The sequence below is a fragment of the Rhinatrema bivittatum genome, chromosome 9 (assembly GCF_901001135.1).
Source record: "Rhinatrema bivittatum chromosome 9, aRhiBiv1.1, whole genome shotgun sequence".
Classification (NCBI taxonomy): domain Eukaryota; kingdom Metazoa; phylum Chordata; class Amphibia; order Gymnophiona; family Rhinatrematidae; genus Rhinatrema; species Rhinatrema bivittatum.
Window position 1 is genome coordinate 151,820,493 of NC_042623.1, and position 23,023 is coordinate 151,843,515.

A 23,023-nucleotide genomic window follows, 5' to 3' on the forward strand; every position below is an offset into this window, starting at 1 on the left:
CTCTCTCGCTGTCTCTCCTTATACACTACAAATGCTTGTGGAAGCAGTGGCTTTCCCTCCATCTGAGTTATCAGATTTCAGGTACAGCTGTGTGGCCTTTACTTTCTCCTCAGGCTTTAGTACAAGTTAATTGCTAGTTTTATCATAGACTTAGTGGAATAACTAAATACTCTTGCCTGTTCGTAAACATTTCACAGTGCAAGACAGTAAACAGGAGTTCACTCAGAGGTTGGCCTGTGGCCTTCAAACTAGTTTGTGGCTGGGTGAAAACTCTGAATCCATGCGGCCTAACCTCTATATTAGGGCTTCCCATACTTTTAGCCAACATGACTCCATTTTAGTATTTAAAAATTTGCATGACCCCCAAAGGTCAACCAAAACAAATTAGCAGGGGTAAGGTCGCCCATCAACAATCACTCCACTCTCCTCCTCCTGCACTTCTGCTGATCCCCTCTATCAACCTCTACCCTCTCCAGTCAATCCTTTCTCTTGGCCTCCATCCCCTCCAGAAAACCTTCTCTCTCAACCTCTTCCCTTCAGTTGATAACCTCTTACCTTCTCTGCCCTCCCATCTCTCACTCCCTCCGGCCCTTTTTTCATTCTCTTAGCTGATCCTCTCTCACTTTCAAGCCATTTTAATAACATCCAATTGATGTCACCCTCTCCTTCTCACTCCATCACCCGTCCTCACTCTCTCATCTCTTCCCCTCCAACTCACATCCCCCAAATGAACCCTCTCATCGCCAACTCCTCTCTTACATCCCGTAGTTCATCTTCTGTCATTTCTCCTTCACGCACAATCCCCAGAGCCGTAGCGTGCCTATGGCCAATATAGCCACAGCCAAAGGCGCCAAGGAGAGCTGTGTGGCTCGTCATAATTGCCAGCATGGTCGGTGCGGCCTTAGCAAGTGGTAAAGCAGTGCAGCCCCGCTGACAATGCTGCTGATTCTGGCAGGACTATGTTGCTTTTTCACTTACTAAGGCCGCACTTATGATGCCGTTGATTTTGGTGGGGCGGTGCTGCTTCAGAGGAGGAGCATGCCCTGCTGGAAGTTGTTCCCTTGGCCATTGGGGACTGAAGAAGGAAATTGCTGCTGCCTGCTAAGTCAAGGGAAGTGAGTGAGAGACAGCATATGTGCTTGTGTGTGGAAGAGTGAGAGAGAGCATGTGGAGGAGAGAAAGTATGTGTGTATGAGAGGGTGCATGTGTGTGCACAATTACCCCAATTACTCTCTGCCTGCTAATCCATGACAATTTCAGGGCATCTAGAAATCTAAAGTTCCAAGGAATGGGTAACGGGGAATTTTTTAAAATCCTTAATTTAATTGTTGAATGTTATTTGATGTGTCTATTTTGAAATATTTTATTGATGTTTGGAAAATTTTTATATGAGTTTTTAATTGTTGAATGTGTAAATGTTATTCTATTCATTAATTACTTTGAATTATTCTTTTTATTGGTATGGTTTTACTAATTTTGTTTTATAAGGAATGGTAATGTTTCTGTTTTTTTACATTGTTGCAGTGCATACAGAATTTGGCTAGTTGTGGTTTCCAGTTCAGCTTTTATCTGTACATTTATATTGTAGGGTCTAATCTGTGTTTTGCATGTATGACTGAAGTGAGTGATTCTGTTAGTGTGTAGTTTCTATGTAGGCATCTATAGCAGCTTGGATTGTTCTGTTTTCCTAATAGAGGGGGTTGTTACTATTTTAGGCCTGGTGCAATATTTATAGTATTACCTTTCATAGGTAGGGTTGTTGCTGTTTGAGTGGCTCTCTGGGGTCATGCCCATGATGCATTTCAGTAGGCCTAATACCATTTAGGTTCCAAGTATTTCTTGCTTGTTTGCAAAATTTTCTGGTTGGCACCTCAGTAGTGTATGTAAATATAATATATATAGTAAGATATTTTTACCTCAGAAAACTGTGCTTTGAATGTTCTTTTTCATGTAAAATCTGTTATTATAAATGCATAATTTTTAGTTGTGTGAGAGGAGGGTACAATGGGGTGGGGTGTGCAAGGCTGTAAAGTTTTTCTAGGGCACCCTTGCTCTGGCCATAGACATTGATGTACAAACATTGAACAGAGTCTCCCAACTTGTGGTGTCATGTGTTGTGTAATGGGTGAGGGCTTCCTGTTACCATAGAAACTTATGCAAGGGTGGGGTCACTGTAGGGCCTGTGAGCATGTGCTGGCTCACAGACCCAACATTTATTTCCACAATTAATGCTGCAGCTGGTACCTGAAGACCACTGCCATTTGAGGTGCTTGTGACCCCCATATGAAGGCTTTGTCCCACATTTGGAAAGCCCTGCTCTATATTCATCCTCAGCAAAAATAAAAAAAATGATTCCAACAGTTGCATTCACTGGATGTGCAATAAATCATGGTTTTAAGCCAAATTGATCTTTAAAAATCTTAATGTCCAGGAATGCAATTTCCCATTCATGAAAATTTACTGTAAAATTCAGCATGGGCCCTCGAGTGTTCAACCAAGAATGGAAGCCCATTAATGATGCAGAAGAACTTTGCCATGACAAATGTCACCGACATTTAATCTGATCTTTCCATCATTCTCAGGCAGATGTTGAGATTCAAAGGCAGATACATAAATATTGGCAATATCCGAACCATAGCTGTACCACGTACTTGTAGATATTTGCCAAAGGCAAAATAATTCTTACTTAGTGCTAAAGTGGCCAATTCAATCATATATTTGGTTGGAATCCGTGAATTACTGCCTCTGGTATTCAAAATTTCCACCAATGAAGCTATCCTGGGGAATTACATTATATAGTGACTCAATATCAAAGGTGACTAAAAGCCAATCAGGTTCAATAGGAAAGTCACAAAGAAAATTGATCATGCTGATAGTATCTTTTATGTATGACTGGGCTAGTTGGACAAGAGGTTGTTAGGATCTTATCCAAAAAAAATAGAAATGGGTTCAAGAACCAAGCCCCTCGCTGACACTATTGGCCACCCAGGCGGGTTCTGAATAGATTTGTGAATCTTTGGTAGTATATACAAAACAGGAATATTGGGATGATGTCATACTAAAAACTCTCTCCCCTTGCTAGTTAAAAAGCCTTCATCAAAACCACGTATTAATTTTAATTTCTTCCTGAATGAGTGGTGTAGGATCTTCAGGTAATTCTAAACAGAAATCCGTATTGTTGAGCTGTCTATATATTTCCGTATTGTACTGATCATGGCTCATGACAACTATGGCCCCTTTCTTTTCTGCTGCTTTGACATCAGCAGCACATCATCAAACTTGAAATAGCCAAGATGTCCTGATGCGAGACATTGAAAAACACTCATTTAGTGTTTTCCAAATCACACAAATCTAATTGCTGAAAAGTCTATATAGCTGGATCTAACGGAGGCGGAAGAAAACAATCCAGATTTGTTTTTAACAAGAGATATTTCCTTTGATGATGGAGGAAACCATTTAAAATATACTTTCTGCTGTAATTGTCTTATAAACTGAAAAAAATCACAATGAAACTGTAAAGGGTCATGTTTGTTAGTAGGTACAAAGTTTAAACCTTTGTTTAATAGCCCTACAGATATTAGAATATAATCAGAAATATTAATGACGGCAGAAGGCAATGTATTGCAAGAAGAGACATTCACCTGATGAAGACTCATGCCGGGAATTGGGATCATGTGTGCGGCCGATGCCAATCTTCTGTGCAGTAATTCCTCGATCCCCAATTTCATGTTCTGTGCCTGCCTCACCCTCTACCTCAATGAGGGCCGCTCCCTAAAAAAAATCAATGGACGATTGTTCTCCATTGCCCTCAGATGAGCTGTCTGATAAGTTGAAAGTGATTTATCTTACTGCTCATGATTTATCCATGGAACAGATGTGGCCTTTTTTGTAATCATTTTCATCCTAGTTGAATTTTATGATCTTCATATTTTTTATTTTTTTTTAATTCAGTCCAAAATCTGTCCATACTACGCAGAAAATCTTGATGAGTAGAATGAAATAACTCAAGAACTGAACGCCGAACATTAACATTCTGTACGAACAACGGTGGTATGAGAAGCCACACGCAATTTACGTTATTTGATCTGAAATGCTGGGTTGAGACTGTGTTGCCTCTTCTTGATTTCTGATGTTCGATTTCCTATTTCAGACTTATGTCAACAACCGCTTTAATGAACTTTTCATAATAGTTGGTTTACCTGCCTGTTTTTATATTTCTTCTCACACTGATTTTCAGAGAGTACAAGTCAGCATTTTTTAATTTCAGCCCCTGAAGCAGTTCTCTCGAAATGTGGTGCCATGTCGGGCGCAGTGGGACTTAAAGCATAAGTGAGCACTATTGTTTTTGTTGTATTTTTTATATTTTCCAAAGATCAAAATATACAAATTTTTTCAATGCTATCAGTGGACCGATGATTAAATATGACCATTTCCGTGGTGAAAAAGTTTCAATTAACTAAGTAACCACATCTGTTATGACTGTCCTTAAAAATTAAGATTTTGCAGCCTCATGCCTACTGAATACTAAATTCCATTGGTCTACGTGTTTGATTGATTTTGTACTTCACTTAGTATTTTGGACGATTTATTAATCTGCATGGTAGCGTTACCAGAAAAAAAGCCATTGCTGCACCAATGCCACAAAACAGCCTGCATACAATACACCAAATAGCCCTAGAAAAGTCTCAAAATATCTAGAACAAAATAATTTGGAGTTATGATCACAACCAAAAATGCTATGAAATGCTATGAAGAGAAGCACACCATCCCTACTGTGAAGCATGAAGATGGACTTTTTCTTTTGGGGGGGGGGGGGGGGTCGGGAGGTGAGCTACAGCGGCACAGGGAATTTAGTCAAAATTGATGACAGTATGAATGCAGCATCTTAGAAAATATTGGAGGAGAATTTGCATTCATCGGCCAGGAAGCTGTGCATGGGGTGCAGTTAGACTTTCCAACATGATGATGATCCAAAACATAAGGTCAAGTTGACCCTTCAGTAGCTGCAACAGAAGAAAGTGAAGGTTCTGGAGTAACCACCAAAGTCTCCTGACTTCGACATCACTATGCCACTTTGGGGAAAACATGCAGGTCATGCTAGACGACCAAAGAATTTACAGGATCTGGAAGCTTTTTGCCAAGAGGAAGCGGCAACTTTACTACATGAGTAAATAAAGGACCTCATTCACAATTATCACAAAAGTCTACAAGCCATCATTGATGCAAAAGGGGGCAATACACTATATTAAGAACTAAGGGTATACAAACTTTATGGTTTAATGATTGTGCTATTCTGTGATGCATAATAGTTTAATTTGAAACAAAAACAGACAGGTTTTGTCTGATCACTCATGTTTTCTTAAAATGCTACACATCTTACAAATTTTGCCAGGGTTATGTAAACTTATGAGCTCAACTGTAGATTCATGTGGACCCATGCCAGTGGATTTTATTCCTGGTAGCCAGTATATATTTCTCATCATAAAGGATTGCAAAATAGTTAAATGTTTTTTTCCTTAATCGCAAAGATAAAGTCCCAATTATTTTCAGACCATAAACAATACTCAGAACGCCAAAGAGACTAGAATCTGAAACAAGTCCATACCAACAATGGAAGTTTACCACAAATAAAACTGAGAATTTCATAAAGGAGTGTGGAATTTATCATCCCATAATGGAATTACAGAATATGGTAATTGAAACTATTAAAAGCAGCAAGAACAATGCTGATAAAATCTGGACTGCCAATCAAGTTTCGAGCTGAAGCAAAAAGTATTGCTGCCTATGAAAAACTGCTGAAACAAGATACTAAAAGAAAAAATCACCAGAAGTAATATGAACAGGCAAGAGGCGATCCGCAGGATACATCAAAGTGTTTGGATTTTCATATATTCCTGGATTCCCAAGCAGTACTGGAAGTTAGATATGAAGAGCAAACCTACAGACTTCATTGATTGTGAAAACAGGAAACAATATTGCTTATATGATCCCAAAATGAAAACAATTCTAAAGAGCACTGATCCAAAGCTTGAGGCAAGAAAAGGAGTTTGAATTCTAAAAAATGGGGGCGACAGAGAAAATATGATCAAGACACTTTCCCAAATTGAAGAGAACAATGGAGTTATTGTATTGATGAAATATTGAGAAGCAATGATGAAAATGTATGAGACTGAGTCATCACGTTAACTTCCATTATTTATGGCTAAAATGTAAGATAAAATCTCATTAGAATAACAGAAATAACTAGACAAAGGAACTAGGTCATTCAATCTACACACATCATGACCCCCCTAATAGACTAGAATCCGAACCAAAGGAAAAGTCTTATTGCAGCAGTGTGCATCATAAAATGAAAACCCTAATGTATTGAAGATGCAATGAACAACCACCAATATGGTAAGAGGACATTGGCTATTGCTGAAGAATTTCATCTCACAACAGGATGAAAACGCAGGAACTAGTGCCAAGAAAGGGGGACATGAAAGTTATTAAAATTTAACATAACATCCATGTTGAAATAAGTCCTAAAGAAGATGTGGCGTGACAAATCACAACTAGTGACAACTGGTTATGACCAGCAGTACAGAACAGATTATCAAAAAAACCATTCACCAGTAAAAATAAAGTTGCTCACCTGTAACAGGTGTTTGAGGACAGCAGAATGCAAGCCTTCACAAGAGGGATGATGTTATCTAATGGACCCTGGTGAGGATGATTTACTTCAAATTTCTAGAAGGTTTTGACATGCTCGGCTAAGAATGTTCTATACAACTCACATCACAACACACTGGGATATCTCGGTTCTTAAACAGTTATTTATTCTATAAAAGTGAAAAACCAGATACCGAAAGGGAGGCAGCTTAAGGACATATCCTACTGTGCTCTGAAAACAATTGTTAAAAGTAAATAATTTGGCTTTCTCCGAGGACAAGCAGGATGCTAAGTCCTCACATGTGGGGAATCCCTAGCTCCAGGCTGCCCCTAACAAAAAAAAAAAAAAAAGAAGAAGAGGGGAAAACCAGACAACTTTGCAATAGGCAAAATAATTCTCGGTGGCAACCAGCCATTTTCTTTTTTTTTTTTTGGGGGGGGGGGGGGGGGGCAGCCAGGGGAAAAAAAAAAAAAAGAGCCTGGGGGGAGGGGCACAGTTGGGTTCTACTTCTCAAATAAATAAGGACAGATTGATCAGACTTACTGTAGCATTGAGAGTCCCTACTCAAACAATGAGATATGAATTCGTGGCCTGAACTCCACATCACAGCTTTGCAAATCTCCTCTACAGCCTGATCTCAGGTGGGCCACAGAAGCTGGCATAGCTCTGACACTATAAACCTCAATATTCCTTACTAGATTCAAGCCTGCTTGGACATTAATCGAAGGAGATGCAATCTCCTAACCAAACAGAAAGGATGTACTTAGCAATGGCAGTTTCAGATTTGTGTGTGTGTGGGGGGGGGGGGGGGGGGGGGTGTCAAACAAAAAAAGAGCTGAATGGACTAAGGGCTTCAGTCTGCTCCAAACAGAAATTCAAGGCTCTCTTGCAATCCAAACCATACAGCATTTACTCACTTTCACAGACATATGGCTTGGGGAAGTATGTTGGAAGGACAACTGATTGATTAAGATGGAAGTACAACACTCCTATATGCAGGATGCATGTGCAGAACCACCCTGTTGAAAAACTTAGTAAAGGTGGATAAGTCACTAGGGCCTGGTGCTCACAGACTCTGCATGTTGACGTGAATACCACCAAAAATATGATCTTCAAGATCAGGTACTTTAGCTCCCAAGAGTCTAGTGGTTTAAAGGGAGCTTTCATCGGCAGGGTCAATATTATAGTGACACTGTGAGGGAGGCTTCAGCTGAAACAAGACCTGCATAAACTGAACTAAAGGCTGCAGAGATGGGTTTATGTCGGGGTACCTAACTTGGTCCTTGATAGCCACAGCACAATCAGGTTTTCAAGATTGCCACAATAAATATACATGAGATCTATTTATATACATTGCCTCCATTGTATGTAAATAGATCTGATGCATGACTATTGTCGAAATACTGAAAACCTCACTGGGTTGAGCCCTAGAGGACTGAATTTGGGGATCCTTGTTCTACACAGTGGTGATAAGCAGCAACTGCACTGAAAACTGTCAACAGTTTTAGTCTTCAGACCAAATTCTGCAATATGTAGAAGGAATTCAAGCAGTTCTATGTGGAACAGGAGCAAGGGTCTAGGGCCTTTCCCTCACATCATAAAGCAAGCTTCTTTCATTTCAACCCATAGGATTCCACAAGGAAATCCCTCATACAAGTCAGAACACAAGACCTCTTCAGACAGGTTAAGGGAATGCAATGCCAATAGAACATAAGAACATAAGAAATTGCCATGCTGGGTCAGACCAAGGGTCCATCAAGCCCAGCATCCTGTTTCCAACAGAGGCCAAATCAGGCCACAAGAACCTGGCAATTATCCAAACACTAAGAAGAGTGGTAACTATAGCGGCACGCAACACTGCTTTATATTCTATGCATTTGCTGCATTTCCCAGCAAGTCGCTGGATGCCTTTGCACTTTGCAAATAAACTGGCTGCATCTTTTCCTCATTTTTAAAAATTAAATTCACATAGATGCTCATTCTCAAACTCCACAGTAGATCATCAAGAGACGTGAGCACAAGAATCATGTCGTATGCACATGACCTCACGGGAGAGGAGGGAAAGAGGGTACACCCCCGACCATCTAGGGCTTGTCTGCAGCCAGTTTCCCTCCCCCATCCACCTTTTCTGGCATGGACTCTCTGGTCCCTACCCCCAGGGGTATTATCACCGTCAATAGGGAAATGCTCCTTTGCAGGCCACGAGGAAGGCTATGAGGGACTGGGGATTTGCTAATGCCTTGGGTATTATATTTGGATGCTAGAGCCTTCCAGGGACTATATGTTAGAGTGCGCACTCAAACTTAGATCATGAGCTCTCTGGCTCCAGGGAAATACCCGCAGTATCTGAACGTAATCCGCTTTGAAGCGCTGAAAAGTAGAACATAAATCACATCAGATTTTGAAGCTTTTGCTTGCTATCTTTAGAGTTTAGTTTGAACTGCCCCTTGGTGAGAGGGGTGAAGGAGGGGGGGAAATATTTTATATTCTGGGAATGTTATACTGTACTTTTGGGTATTTTAATTTCCTTTTACAGAGAGGTTGTCGACGTGCACTCCAGTCACTGATGCTTTGGTTTAGAGTTTTAGAGGCCCGTTCACCCTTGCTGGTGTAAATGGGGTCTATTTCAGAAGTGGCTAGTATTCCAACCAGGAAGACGACTCTTTGTGAGTCAAGGGGGAAATGTTGCGTCTCAACATCCAGGCTGTGAGGGCTAAGGACCTGATGTTGGGATGACATAACATTCCAATTCTGAGTGATGAGACATGGGAAATTCTCTGATTAGTGAGATTCCAGAATGATATCTCCATAGGAATGGAAAAAAAAATCTCTTAGCCAATAAGGGACTATGAGAATCAGGGTTCCCTTGTCAGAATTTCATCAAGGTCCTTACCACCAGAGGAAGTGGACAATAAGCAAACAAAGGACCTCTCACCAATTTAGGGGAAAGGTGTCTGAGGTTAGCTTGCTTTGCATCCCTCTTTTGGAGTAGAAGTTCAAGATCTTTCTGTTCAGAGGAGATGTAACAGACCTACCATGGCTGTTCTCCACTCATGGAATATCTGATTAGCTAATCCCTTATCCAGAGACTATTCGTGAGGCTCCAGGATGTGATAATCTGCAAGGACAGTCTCATCACTTGCCAAGTACATAGCCCTCAGGACTATTCTCTGAGAAATGTCTCAATACACATCCGGACAATTTCCTGAAACAGAATGTACAAACCTATGCCACTCTCCCAGCCATTAACCTTACATAAAACCTTTTCTACGATGGATAACAAGAATCTCCAGCAATAGAAAATGAAGTGATGTCTAAAGGGATGTAGTCAACCAGTCTACCCAAAAACCCTTAAACATTATCAAAGGCCATAAAAGGAAGTTTCTTCTGCTGGGAGACTGTCAGAGGAACCAATCTGAGAAATCATTTTGATGGGGACAAGAGTTAAATGCCTTCCAGGCTCTTCAGCCAGTAAAAATACCAATCAGTAAAGATGTGGTCAACAACTTGGCAGCTGGGATTCAATGCCAAGAAGTCATACATCTGGGGTGCAGTAATCCAAAACAGTTTATGTGATGGGGAGTGAAAGACTAATGTGCACAGACTGGAAAAGGGACCTAGGGATGATAAGTGTCTGCTTCTCTGCCTTCAGATCACCAATGTAAGAAGGCAACAGCTAAAGCCAGAAGAATGCTGGGCTGCATAAAGAGGAATAACTAGTAAGAAAAAGGTGATAATGCCCTTATACAGGTCCTTAGTGAGGTCTCACCTGGAGTATTGTGTTTAGGTCTGGAAACAGTATTTCAAAAGGGATAGACATAGGATAGAGGCAGCCAAGAGAAGGGTGACAAAAATAGTGTGGGGTCCGTATCGGAAGAGGTGAGGCTGAAGGTTCAGAATATGTATACTCTGGAAGTGAGGGAATGGTGAATAAAACGGAAAATATCATAATGCCTCTGTATCGCTCCATGGTGAGACCACAACTTGAATACTGTGTACAATTCTGGTCGCCACATCTCAAAAAAGATATAATTGTGATGGAGAAGGTACAGAGAAGGGCTACCAAAATGATAAGGGGAATGGAACAGCTCCCCTATGAGGAAAGACTAAAGAGGTTAGGACTTTTCAGCTTGGAGAAAAGATGGCTGAGGGGGGATACGGTAGAGGTGTTTAAAATCATGAGAAGTCTAGAACAGGTAGATGTGAATCAGCTATTTACTCTTTCAGATAATAGAAAGACTAGGGGGGCACTCCATGAAGTAATATGAGAGTCAACGGGTTCTATTTATCCATACTTATGATAACATAGCAGCTGATTTAGCCGGAAGTTAGCATGTGGCACATTTAAAACTAATCAGTCACATACCAGTGCTCTCTCTCACACTGGCTCTCAATTACACACATGCTCTCAGTCACTCACATATACACATGCTTTTTCTCTCACTTATACAGGCTCTTAATTACACATTTACACACATGCTGTCTATCTTTTCAGGTTTACACACACAGGCTTTCAATCACACACAGACATGCTGTCTTTTTCTCTCACCACACAGACTCATTCACATGCTTACAAACATGCTCTCTTTCTCTCATTTACACACAGGCTCTCAATCACATACTCCCACACCTAAACCAGCTCTCAATCACACACAGACACATGCTCTCTCTTACATATACAAACAGGCTCTTAATCATACATACACATGATCTCTCTCACACACAAAGGATCTTAATCATACACACATACTTTTTCACACAAACAGGTTTTCAATCACAAACTTACACATACAGGTTCCCAATCGTAAACTTACATTCATGCTCTCTCTCACAGGCAGGCTCTCAATCACAGACATACTCTCTTTCACATATACAGGCTCTCAATCATTCACATACATGCAATCTCTCACTCACACACACAGGATCTCAAACACACATGCTTGCTTGCTCATTCACACTCTCTCCTTCCCGCCCCGGAACTAGCGGCAGCAGCAGCCGCCTCCCAACCCTAACCTCCTTCATTTTCAGCCCTCGCGCAGAGAAAGGAGCCCATGGGCCGCGGGGGTTGACGTTCCTCCGGCCGTGTCTCTCTTCTGTTTTCGGGCCGATACTGACCAAACTCGCATGGTCTCTTCTTCCCGCGCACGCACCCGCTGCTCACCACTTCCTCTTCCGGGCCGCAAATGAACCCGGAGTTTTCTCGCCTCATGTTGTTTAGGTGAGAGTAAGTAGAGATAAAAAATACTTTTTGTGCAATAATGCCTTTTACATTTAAACAACATTTGAATATTATAGTTATGTATTCATAGAATTATAAGTAATTTGTATTTTAAGATTGGGTATGGTGCGGTTTTATGGTGTTAGGGTGGTAGTTAATGAGGTTGGGATAATTAAGCTTAGTAGTTAATATTGTAGGGTATTACAGTGTGAGCAGAGTTAGTAATGGATTGTGAAAGCAAACGCTATTTAGTGTTTTTAAATATATGTTTTTCTTTATTAGATACAGTTTATACTGAGATTGAAGTGTTTCATGTGTAGCTGATGGTTTTTTGAAAATTAAAGTTCCCCTGAAGAAGCCGTATAGGCGAAACGAGGCCTTGTTGGGATATGCAAAATAAGTGAATACGCCATCATTGGACACAGTGGGGAAACGGATAGGGTAAGCGAGTAATGAGGTTATGCCATCAAAACTACACAGTGTGATACTAAGAAATGAAAAGTTATGGTTGGGCATAACAGCTCTTTTTTCAATACTGTACTGTAACACTAAATAATAGACAAGTGGATTAATATTATATGAAGTATAAATTTTATTTTTATGTATTCATTGATGGAAATGTGTCATACATGAACAAGTATAGCCATTTGATGATGTATTGTGCTTAAATATAAAGGGTGAATTAATGTGCTGTGCTTAAGTTCAAAGGGTGACTAAATTTAGTGATAGTAAGAGATTAGCCAGAGTTGAGAGATGAATAGTGGTTTTAAGTTTTGGAATTGTGTATTCTTTATATTAAATTTATGTATGAGTATCTTGAATAGTCTGTAAACAAAATACTTTTATAAAAGAATTTTCAATAAATATGAATTATCTTAAATAAGTGATGTATCAAATATTATAATTCAGGTGCTTTTTTCCTCCCCCCCCTTTTTTTTTTTTAAGGGGTTTTTGTGGCTTGTAATCAAGCACTAGTTAGACATTGCCGAATTTTTGGGATCAATGAGGTTCAAAGAAAGGATTGGGATTATTAAAAAGGGATTGTAGTATAAGGCTTACTGAATTAGATTACATGCAGGTTCTATGGTACAAGTAACAATGTTTCAGTGATGCAAATTGAACACTATATAATATACATTGTCAATCTTGAAATTGTTTTTAGATAAGTGGATGCTTGCATAGATTATTTATGGTTGTATTGAATAGTGAGTATGTATGTGAATGGGTATGTTTGAGAGTGAATGAAGGTTGATTCAAGCATTATATAGAAGTTAATGATGCATTTTGGTGAGATACAAATGTCTATTGTATATTTTATGTAAACCCTTATTTAAGAGAACTGTTCACTTTGATATTTTTCTATGAATTTAATAAAAAGATTAATTTGTTTATAATAATAGTGCTTGTATTTCGCTCCAAAGGGAGTGTTTTTGGTTCATGTTACACATTGAACAATCATTAGGGAAAGTGCAATATTGCCTAAAAATTTGGGTTACTATATATCTATATCTATCTATATATATCTCAATCAAACATGGAGAAGACTCATATGGTCAAAAGAAGAATTAACAAAGCCCTGAAAGCCCTTATCAGTCTCTTCCAAATTTTAAAACAAGGGAGAGAGGGGTCAGACACACACATGAACCCATCACAATGCCTCTATAAAACAAGTGCAAGAGAAGGGAGAAATCAGTATGATGCAGTTGGCCAGCATAATCAGTTATCATGACTGCTGCATGTGGATGTCAGAGCTCCTCCACTTCTGCTGCTGCTCAACACTCAGAGTAAGTCACATGCAGTGCTCATTGAATGCTCTCCCTGTCTCAGTCAGCCTGGGGATAAGACAGAGGCTGGAATGACTCAAAAGAGGAAGAGTAGGAGGTACTGTGTGCACTGTCTGTACCATATAAAGTGGGGCACAGCTATTAATGGGTAGCATGCATGCATTATTTACCACATTCCAGCAGGGTAGGATTTAGAGTTTATTTATTTAAAAACTTTTCTGTACCGTCTTTTAGTAATACACCATCATAACGGTTTACAATTAGGCACGTTTATAAGTTTGGTTTGTATATTTATCTAGGGGGTGCCAATCAATTTTTCGGTTACATGTTTCAATAATCTATTCTATATGGACAGAGGATTGGAATTACCATTTGTATGATTCATTGGATAATCATATACATTTTATACTGTCGCTCTTAAATTAATAATTATGATAAAAATAGTAAAGAAAGCAGTTATGCTTTTAGGTGATTTTCATCTGTGAGTAGATGTTCTTACTCATTGACCTCATTGTGAAAGGCTTTTTTGAATAGCCAAGTTTTCAAACCTTTTTTGAAGAGTTTTAAATCTTTCATCAATCTTATTTCGAGTGGCATTGTATTCCATAATATTGGACCTGCTAAGGATAGTGCTCTCTCTCTAACTTGGGTCAGTTTTGCTGTTTTGACAGAGGGAATAGTTAGTAGAGCTTTAATGGCTGATCTCAGATTTATCTGGGGGACATGCAATCGCAGTGCGGTGTTTAGCCAGTCAGCATTTTTGTCATTGATTAGTTTATGAATTGTGCATAGCGTTTTATATTGCATTCTTTGTTCTATTGGCAGCCAGTGTAATTCGGCAAGTGTTTGAGTGATATGATCCCTTCTGGTTTTACCAGTAAGTATTCTGGCAGCAGAGTTCTGCAGTATTTGTAGTGGTCTGAGTGTTGTATAAGGTAATCCTAGGAAAAGTGTGTTACAATAGTCTGTACTAGCGAAAATTAGTGCTTGTAGAACTGTTCGAAAGTGTGCTTGAGTTAATAAGGGTTTTAGTCTCCTAAGGACCATTAAAATTTGGCGTAGCCTTCTCTAACGTTTAGTGATATGTGTTGCTTAAGGCCGAGTTCCATGTCAATTATTACTCCTAGGTTACGAGCTTTCTCATTTAATTCCACTGTCTTGTCATTTTTAAGTTTGATGGGATTCTGAATTCTTTCAATGTTTTTTCGTTCAATGTGTATAAATTCTGTTTTTTAAATATTAATTACTAGTTCCATTTGGTTTAGTAGTTTTTAGTTTTTACTGAGCCATGAGAGATAGGGTTCATTCAGTGCCATCAGATGATATTACTCAAGTCACAGCTAATTCACCCCTGCTTGTTGACAAGGGAAGGGCAGTAAGTGGTGCTAAATGGTTTTAAGAGTTCATAGAAAGAAAACTGGCAGATAAGAACATTTCTATTACACTCCTCAAATAGTACCATCTGATGTAACTTAGCAGTCCCTTATTGGTCTAGGTTCACAAAAGCCTTAAGAATTCATTTGCCTAAGATGCATCTGTCAAGGCTCACTTATCCACCATGTTAATACTTGATTGATATACAGAGCTCCAGGTGGCTACTTTGCAGATCTCATCTGAAGCATGTGCTTCCTCCGCATAAGATTTGGATACTGCTTTAGTAGAATGCATTCTGACTCATTTATAGTAGTTTTGCAATTTCTCTTGTAAACATAAAATAAAACATATCCATCTAGTAATGGAAGTTTTACAGCTTGGTAATTCTAACAAATTACTAAATGAAAGTTTCTGACTTTTTGAAAATGTTCTCTTTCAAAATCTTCTTTCAGCAGTCTTAATACCCACAGCATGGAATGTTTCTTTTGTATTAAAAGCCTTCAGACTAAAAGTATGCAAGACAATGTCCTGATTAACATGAAAACCCATGTTAATCTTTAGAATAGAATTGGGAATACTATGTAGCACAATAAAAATGAAAGAAAAGGCAAAGCTGATGATAGCTTTTAGTTTGCTAACTCTGAGCAAAACAGAAAATAACTCAGCGTGCAGAAATACAAGGAAGCCTCTCCCAGGAGTTCAAAAAGAGGCTCCCATCACCACACTAACCAAAGTTCAAATTCCAGGAAGACAAAGGCTTTAGAATCCAGGGACATTAAAGTTTGACAGATCTGGATGAGATATAATTTGTAACAGGTCCATATATTGGAGAGATGACCAGGGCTAGGCAAACCTTTTTTGAAAAACCAACACCACATACAGGGGTAGATTTTATAAATCTACGCGTGCACGAACAAAAGTACGCCGGATTTTATAAGACACGCGCGTAGCCACGCGAATCTTATAAAATCCGGGGTCGGCGCACCCAAGAGGGTGCACATTTGTGCAACTTGCGTGCGCTGCCTGTTCCCTCCGAGGCCGCTCCGAAATCGGAGCGGCCTCGGAGGGAACTTTCCTTCTACCCCCCCCCCCCCCGCACCTTCCCTTCCCCCCCCGGCCCTATCTAAACCTTCCCCCTACCTTTGTTAAAGTTGCGCCTGCCAGAGGCAGGCGTAACTCTGCGCGCGCCAGCAGGCTGCTGGCGCGCCATCCCCTGACCCAGGGGCTGGTCTGGAGGCCTCGATCACACCCCCGGGGCCAGCACCACACCCCCGGCACGCCCCCCGGAACGCCCCAAAATTCACACCGCCCACCCGACACGCCCCCCTTGCGAAGCCCCGGGACTTGCGTGCGCCGCCAAGCCTATGCAAAATAGGCTCTGCGCACGCAGGGGGGGGTTTAAAAGGGTTACGTGCATAAGTTATGCGCGTAACCCTTTTAAAATTCGGCCGACAATGCCACAACAAAATGCCAATCTACTAACTTGACAATTAAAAATGGTCACCTTGGTCAATCAATAATTGTCACTTTTTTTTAAACCAGGCCACATTATTGGCTCTCATCTGCATCAGGAGCTGGGGGGGTGGGGGGGTGGCGGGGGGGTCCCTGATGCAGTTTACAGTGCTACTGCCTGTTTTCCCTTTCCCCCAATAGGTTAGTCCCCAGGCTGGATCATGAAGAAAAAAAAAAAAAAAGATATCCTCTCATGGTTCGGCTGAAGCATTAACATACTGAGTCTAAGGTTGTCAACTGACCCCAGGTCAAACAGGCTGATCCATTCCTGGTTTTGCCCCACTGCATGCATGGATTTGAAGTTCTGATTTTCTTAGGAAAATCAATGGGACAATCAGAGCTACAAATCTTGTATTTACAGGACTGCGCAAACTGCTGGCTGTGCTAACAAATTTTGAGCTTGCATTTGCTATTGAAGAAAAATACTGGCCATCATCTTCTCCTAATTGGGCAGGATGATGCAGTATCTGTGTCAGGAAGGGGGGCTATTTTTGGCCCACAGGTCATAGTTTGCCTAGCACTGGCTTAAACAAACCCAGATCAAATTGCTTCAACAGAAATTCTAGACTGTGCTGCACAGACGACCAACATATACAATGCTTTCTAAAAGTCTTCACACACTTGCATTTTTTAGACAGCAGAATGCGAAAAATGTACAAGTCAAAATGCACTAAAGTAGAAGTTTCACTGATATATACAACATACTCTACACATTCAGCAAGAACAATTATAGAAATATTCCTAAAGTAAATAAGAACAAAAATCAAGTCTTATACTCTTTGTTGGAGCATACCCAAATTAGCTCCAGCTTTAAAAAAACTGCCTTAATAAAGCCCATGATAATTTAAAAAGAGCTCATCTGTGTCCAACACTGTAGATGAGCTGACAAATAATCCTGGGTTAATAAATCAAGCTGTTTCTGTTGTAAGAAATGAATTTGAACCAAAAAATTCAAAATGTGCTGAACAAGGAGCTACCCAAAGAACTCTGGGATAACATTCAAAAGGTTCAGATTAGGGGAAGCCTATAAGAAAAATTCTATGTATTTGAATATCACCTGGGGTACTGTCAGGTCCATCACTGTAAAGTGGTAACAGCCACCGTCAGGCTATCTCTCCAAAGTCAGTAGCAGAGGATTAAGGAAATTGCTGCAGAGAATCACAGTAAGACCCAAGACTACTTTAAAAGAACAGAGGTTTCCTGGCTGAGACTGGGGAAAATGTTGACTGGCAAGCAATTTCAAGATTTCTCCACAAACATGGTCTATATGGAAACGTGGCAAGAAGGAAACTACTGCTGAAGAATAGCTATATGATGTGCCATAGAGCATTTGCTAAGATACACTAAGGGGATAATGTATGCATACGGGAGGTTTTGGGGTCTGACGAGACCAAACTGGAATATTGTGGTCTCAACGCTAAACTATATGTGAAGCAAGACAGCACATCACTCTTCTAATATCATCCCTACAGTAAAGCATGGTGGTGGCAGCATTATGTTGTTGGGATGCTTTTTAGCAGCGAGTATTCGGAGACTTGTGAAGATCAAGGGAAAAATGGATGGTGCAAAGTACTGGCAGATCCAGGAGGAAAATGTACTCCAGTCTACCACAGACCTGGGGACTGGGGAGAAGATTCTGTTTTCAGCAGAACAATGAGTCTAAGCACAAAGCAAAAGCAATAATGGAGTGGCTCAGCAAGAAGAGAGTGAACACCCTCGAATAGCCCAGTCAAAGCCCAGACCTGAATCCAAAAGAAATCTGTGTTAAGACTTGAACACTACAGTCCAAAGACAATGCCCAGCTAACTTGAAAAAGCTTGAGCAATTCTGCCAAGAAGAATGGGGAAAAACTGCATCGTCCCGCTGTGCAAAGTTGGTAGATACTTCATGGCTATTATTGCTTCAAAAAGGGCTTCTATAGCAAGTGTTGAGTACAAAGGTGTGAAGACATAATTAAGATTTTTTTTTTTAATTCATTACTTCTGGAATATTTCTATAATTGTTCTTGCATGGCAAATATGTACAGTACACTGTATAAATCAGTAAAATAAACTCCTTTAATATATTTTGATTTGTATTTTTTATACAGAATGTGAAAAATGTACAATAGTATGAAGACTTTTACAAAGCATGGTACACCTTATCTCTGCATCAAAGAATATAATGCATTCAAGTTAGCCTTATTGGCAGTCCCACCTTGCCTTCAAGGGACCCTCTCTGATTATCCTTTTCAAAATTTGGCATTTTGCAAGTTGTCTATTTCAAAGAATCTGGGTCTAGTGACAATTTTGCTGCCCTAGGCACTGTTTCCCCCCTGCCTCTCATGGACAACAGAGCAGAAGGTATAAGGCACAGCCTTCTATTCTCTACTCTATCTGTTCCAGATTCAGCTCCTCTTCATGTCCCTGAATGACAGGAGGATATCGCCTGGATTAGGGAGTACAATAGCTTTTCTTTGCCCCCTGCTTGTGTGCTCTGGTCTTACCTCTCTCCTTCTGAATCCCTGCACAGGACAGGAGAGAGGACTGGAATACAGAGTAGAGCAGTTTTTCTTTGCCATGTCCCTTCCAGCCTCACTCCTTGCCTCTGCACTGGGAGAGGAAGAGCTGGAGTGGTGGTTTTCTGCTGAGTGATATTCAGCATAGCTGAGAGGCAGCAAACCTTAAATTGGCCCACTGCCCTTCAGATTTTTGTTGCCCTAGGCACAGGCCAGTAAATCTATTAGCAAATTCAGGCCTGTCTGGCTCCGGACACAGAATGACACCACAACTCAGCAAGTCATTTTAAACCAGAAGGAAAAAAAATCTGAAACTGACAGATCCAGCAACTCCACAAACATGGTAAACTAGGCTACTATGAGGTCTTCAGGATCACTTAAGCCTTGCTTCTTCTGATCATGTACTGCTCCAATCATTCATGAAGAGAATATAAAGAAGAGATCCTGTCCATCAATGGGCCATTGCATCCAAGGTTACAACCTGGTTGTCCTATAACCAAACGAACTATCACTGCAGTTTAAAATAAATAAAAACAACTTTGACCATGGATGCCCCACCAAGAGCATTTTTTTTTTGGAAACCTGAGTTCTGGTCCCATTTTCCTAGCCTTAGGGAAATTTTACATTGCCAGTCTGTTTTTATACTGAGACTTCTATACGACTTGCCAATATACACAGGCTGAACCTCACCCAGCATAAGATTTTGGATGTTTGTCAGCATCTATGCACTTCTTGCTCAGATAAGCAGCTGTGACCAGATTGCTCATCTTTGCAGTCTTTAAGTCTAAGGGCAGGCTAGAAGATGTGCAGAGCCAAGAAACTTCTCAGCTACAAATGGCTCAGGCTCTGTTGTGAACTGAACTATTACAGTCCTTGGGTTGAGAGATGAGGGCAGTTAGTTCCCTCAACGAGAAGACCAGCATGCTTCAAAACATACACATAGAAAATGCATTTCATTTGTACTTTTGTAAAGGTTAAACATGTGTCAACCAGTAAAAGGTTTCCATGTCCTCCAAAGTCATTTTATAGGGGAAAAAATGGGATTTTTTGCCACTGGCTATTTGCAGCTCAACTATTACCAGATTTTTAGTCCCAGAACCTGTCCCCTAAACTTGCAACTGCTGTATTGCTATAGTCAGCATGACACTATCTGAGAAAACAAAATCATAATTAAATTAAATGCAGACTATACCACAAGAGCTTTTCCTCCAATTTAAGGACAATTTTCAGCTAAGCCATTTTACCTGGGGGGAGGGGAATGGACAGTGGCCAGTTCAAGACCTTAAGGACAGCCCTTGCCACTCATATCCTAAAGGTTCAGGAGAAGTAGACCTCTGCTGTGCCACATAATCAACTACTAGTCCTACCAGTCTGTGATCCTGCAATCCACAGCATCTAAGGAGACCACACGGGCTGAGGAAAGAATCTTCCCTCTACAATTGTCAGGTCAGACCTCTATAGCATCACTGAACTGATGATGCCAACTAGCTAGTAGAAATCCCGCCTCAGCTACAGTCACTCTCTTGCTGCCGTGGGTAAGAACATTGCTATAAAATCCAGAAAGAAAAAAAAAAAACGTTGAAAAAACATAGCTGCCACTGTAACATTTCCTACTGAGACCAAAACAAATTAAAAAAAAAAAAACTGGCAGAAAGCAGCAGTGCTGCTCTGGACTACAGGAAGATACACAAATTCTGCTCTCTAGTGGTGCCTCTGGTTCTATTACATTCCCAGAACAGATATATTCCATAGTACTGACTGAGGAGTATACCACAAAAAGGAATACACCTACACTTTAGGCTCCCAAATTAATACGTTTGAAACTTAGTGTGGTACCCATAGTTTTTATAATTGTACCAACAACTGGTCTCAACCTACTTGTTACACAGATAGTAAGATAAACTATTTCATAGTCATTTTAAGAATGCATTATTTCTGGAAATTAAGAACTGGCAATGGATTTTCATAAGCTCTTCATCTTTAACTTTGGTGCACAGTATGTATTTAGGACAGATGTATTACAATGAAAATATAGGACTGAAACATTATTTTGCAAATAATTTATATTCTTAGCACATATATGAACAAGCCAACCACTCTCTCTCCTGCTCTCCACAAATGTTCAGTACTGATTTACTTGAATCTTTTAAATTTCATTTGTATTTTGAATTGTTTAAGCTCAGCTTGCCATAAAAGGCACTCACAAACTTTTAAAAAGATACCTTGTTTATAAGATGTTCAGTAACAACTTCTCTTAATCCAGTGTACAGTTTTTCTCCATGCTTATGCAATACCATAGTATATGCATTCCTATAAAGTTCTTCAAAGCTGAGGCCACTGTTATTCTTGCGCTGGATCTCCTGGATTGCATTCTTCAGAAGATCCCAAATGCTGTTCACATATTTTTCATCCATGGTCATCTGCAAGAACAGAAAATGACTCAGTATAAAAGAAAACTAAAGTATTTTACCAATTAAAAACTGCTTATTGTTAAAAGGAGAAAATAAGTGGATTAGGAGCTTTATAATACAGCAACAAATGTCATATTACTTTAAAACCAATCCTAGGTAAATCAAAAAGTAAGAGTCATCATTTTCAAGATATTTTATTTGATATGAATGCTTTTACTAGATAAATGTGTACTGTATTGTTTCAAAGCCCCAAATACATTAGACAGATGGGTCAATTAGATGTAAACAGATGAAAATACCAGTACAATATAAACACTTTTTAATGATCATATAACTATTTTCTTTTCCTCTCTCAACCCAGGACAAATATTTAGATATACTATTTGAATATGAACCTTGGACCCCACTAAAATGCAACCGTTTCAAAGAAATCATTTAAAAAAAAAAAAAAAAAGCAGAGCTCAGAATACATCGGTGTGTGTTTACTGCAGACTGAAGATTTGATGAAGCAATAAAAAAGTGTATCTTATTTACATGCTAGTGAAACACACTGAGTTCTCAGAAGGAACACACATGCCAGGAAAAAAAAAAAAAAAAAACAACTTAACCAGTCAATATGATTGGTCAAGTGCTTTACTAGATGTATCCTGCCTCTAAAGAAGCATCAGCCACAAAAATGTAAATTGTTCTTAGTGTTTTCCACAAGATATCATTGCTTTTTACATAAATGATTTCACAACTGAACCGAGAAATCCATTTCTAAAGGTAAGAAAAAAAATATTGTGACTACAACAGAGAAAACCAACAGATAGGGACATCATGGGCCTTCTACTCTTGACCGCTCCTGATGTTAATACCACACAGCCTACCCAATTTCAAGCTTTTTTTTTTTGTATGCAATTTATTGATTTTCAAATAGATCAAGTAAAGTAAATATCAAATCACAACATCTTCAGAACACAAAGAAATAATCCTACTCGATCCAAACAGCTACCGACTAAGAGGAGGAAAGGATGCCACAATTTGAGAAGCGAGCTTGTTTTGGCCTGCTATGACGTATTTCCAGTATGCAGTTTCAAACTACTCACACTTCTGTGGTTCTTATCCTATACCTTCTTAAATTTTGTTTTCTTCTCTATGCAAAGAAATATTTCCTTATTTTAACCCTCTATCCCCAAAGTCTACTCCATTTTCAAAAACTCATATCATGATCGCTTGTTCTACAACATCCTTACCACTGGAAAATGCTTGTTTCTTGTGCATCACACTGCCGGTGAAAAACAGCCAATAAACCTGCCCTTACTGAAGAGCAAGAAGGCAACATGCAGTAGACACACTAAAACAAAGACGTGGAAGAGCAGGGCTGCAGGAACACCCCTGCAGGAGGCAACACTGAAGTATAGCAGTGAAAATCCCTGCCAACAGGAAGCAGCAGCATGGCAGAGTAGGGCTGTGAGAACACCTCAGCCGCCACCGATAGGAAGTATTTGTTTGATTTATATTTTGGCATTTCAAAGCAAATTATATTCTGGTATTGTAGGTTTTCCCCTATCCATGGAGGGCTTACAATCTAAG

General features: G+C 39.8%; 1 protein-coding gene across 1 annotated transcript in view; it reads right to left on the reverse strand.

Moving 5' to 3' along the window:
* Positions 1 to 23,023, reverse strand: part of CUL3 (cullin 3) — a 233,785-nt gene that overhangs the window by 187,522 nt on the left and 23,240 nt on the right. Inside the window, exon 2 of the mRNA XM_029615271.1 lies at positions 21,260 to 21,457. Within this exon, the coding sequence (XP_029471131.1) occupies positions 21,260 to 21,457 (198 nt within the window). The remainder of the gene's footprint in view (positions 1 to 21,259; positions 21,458 to 23,023) is intronic.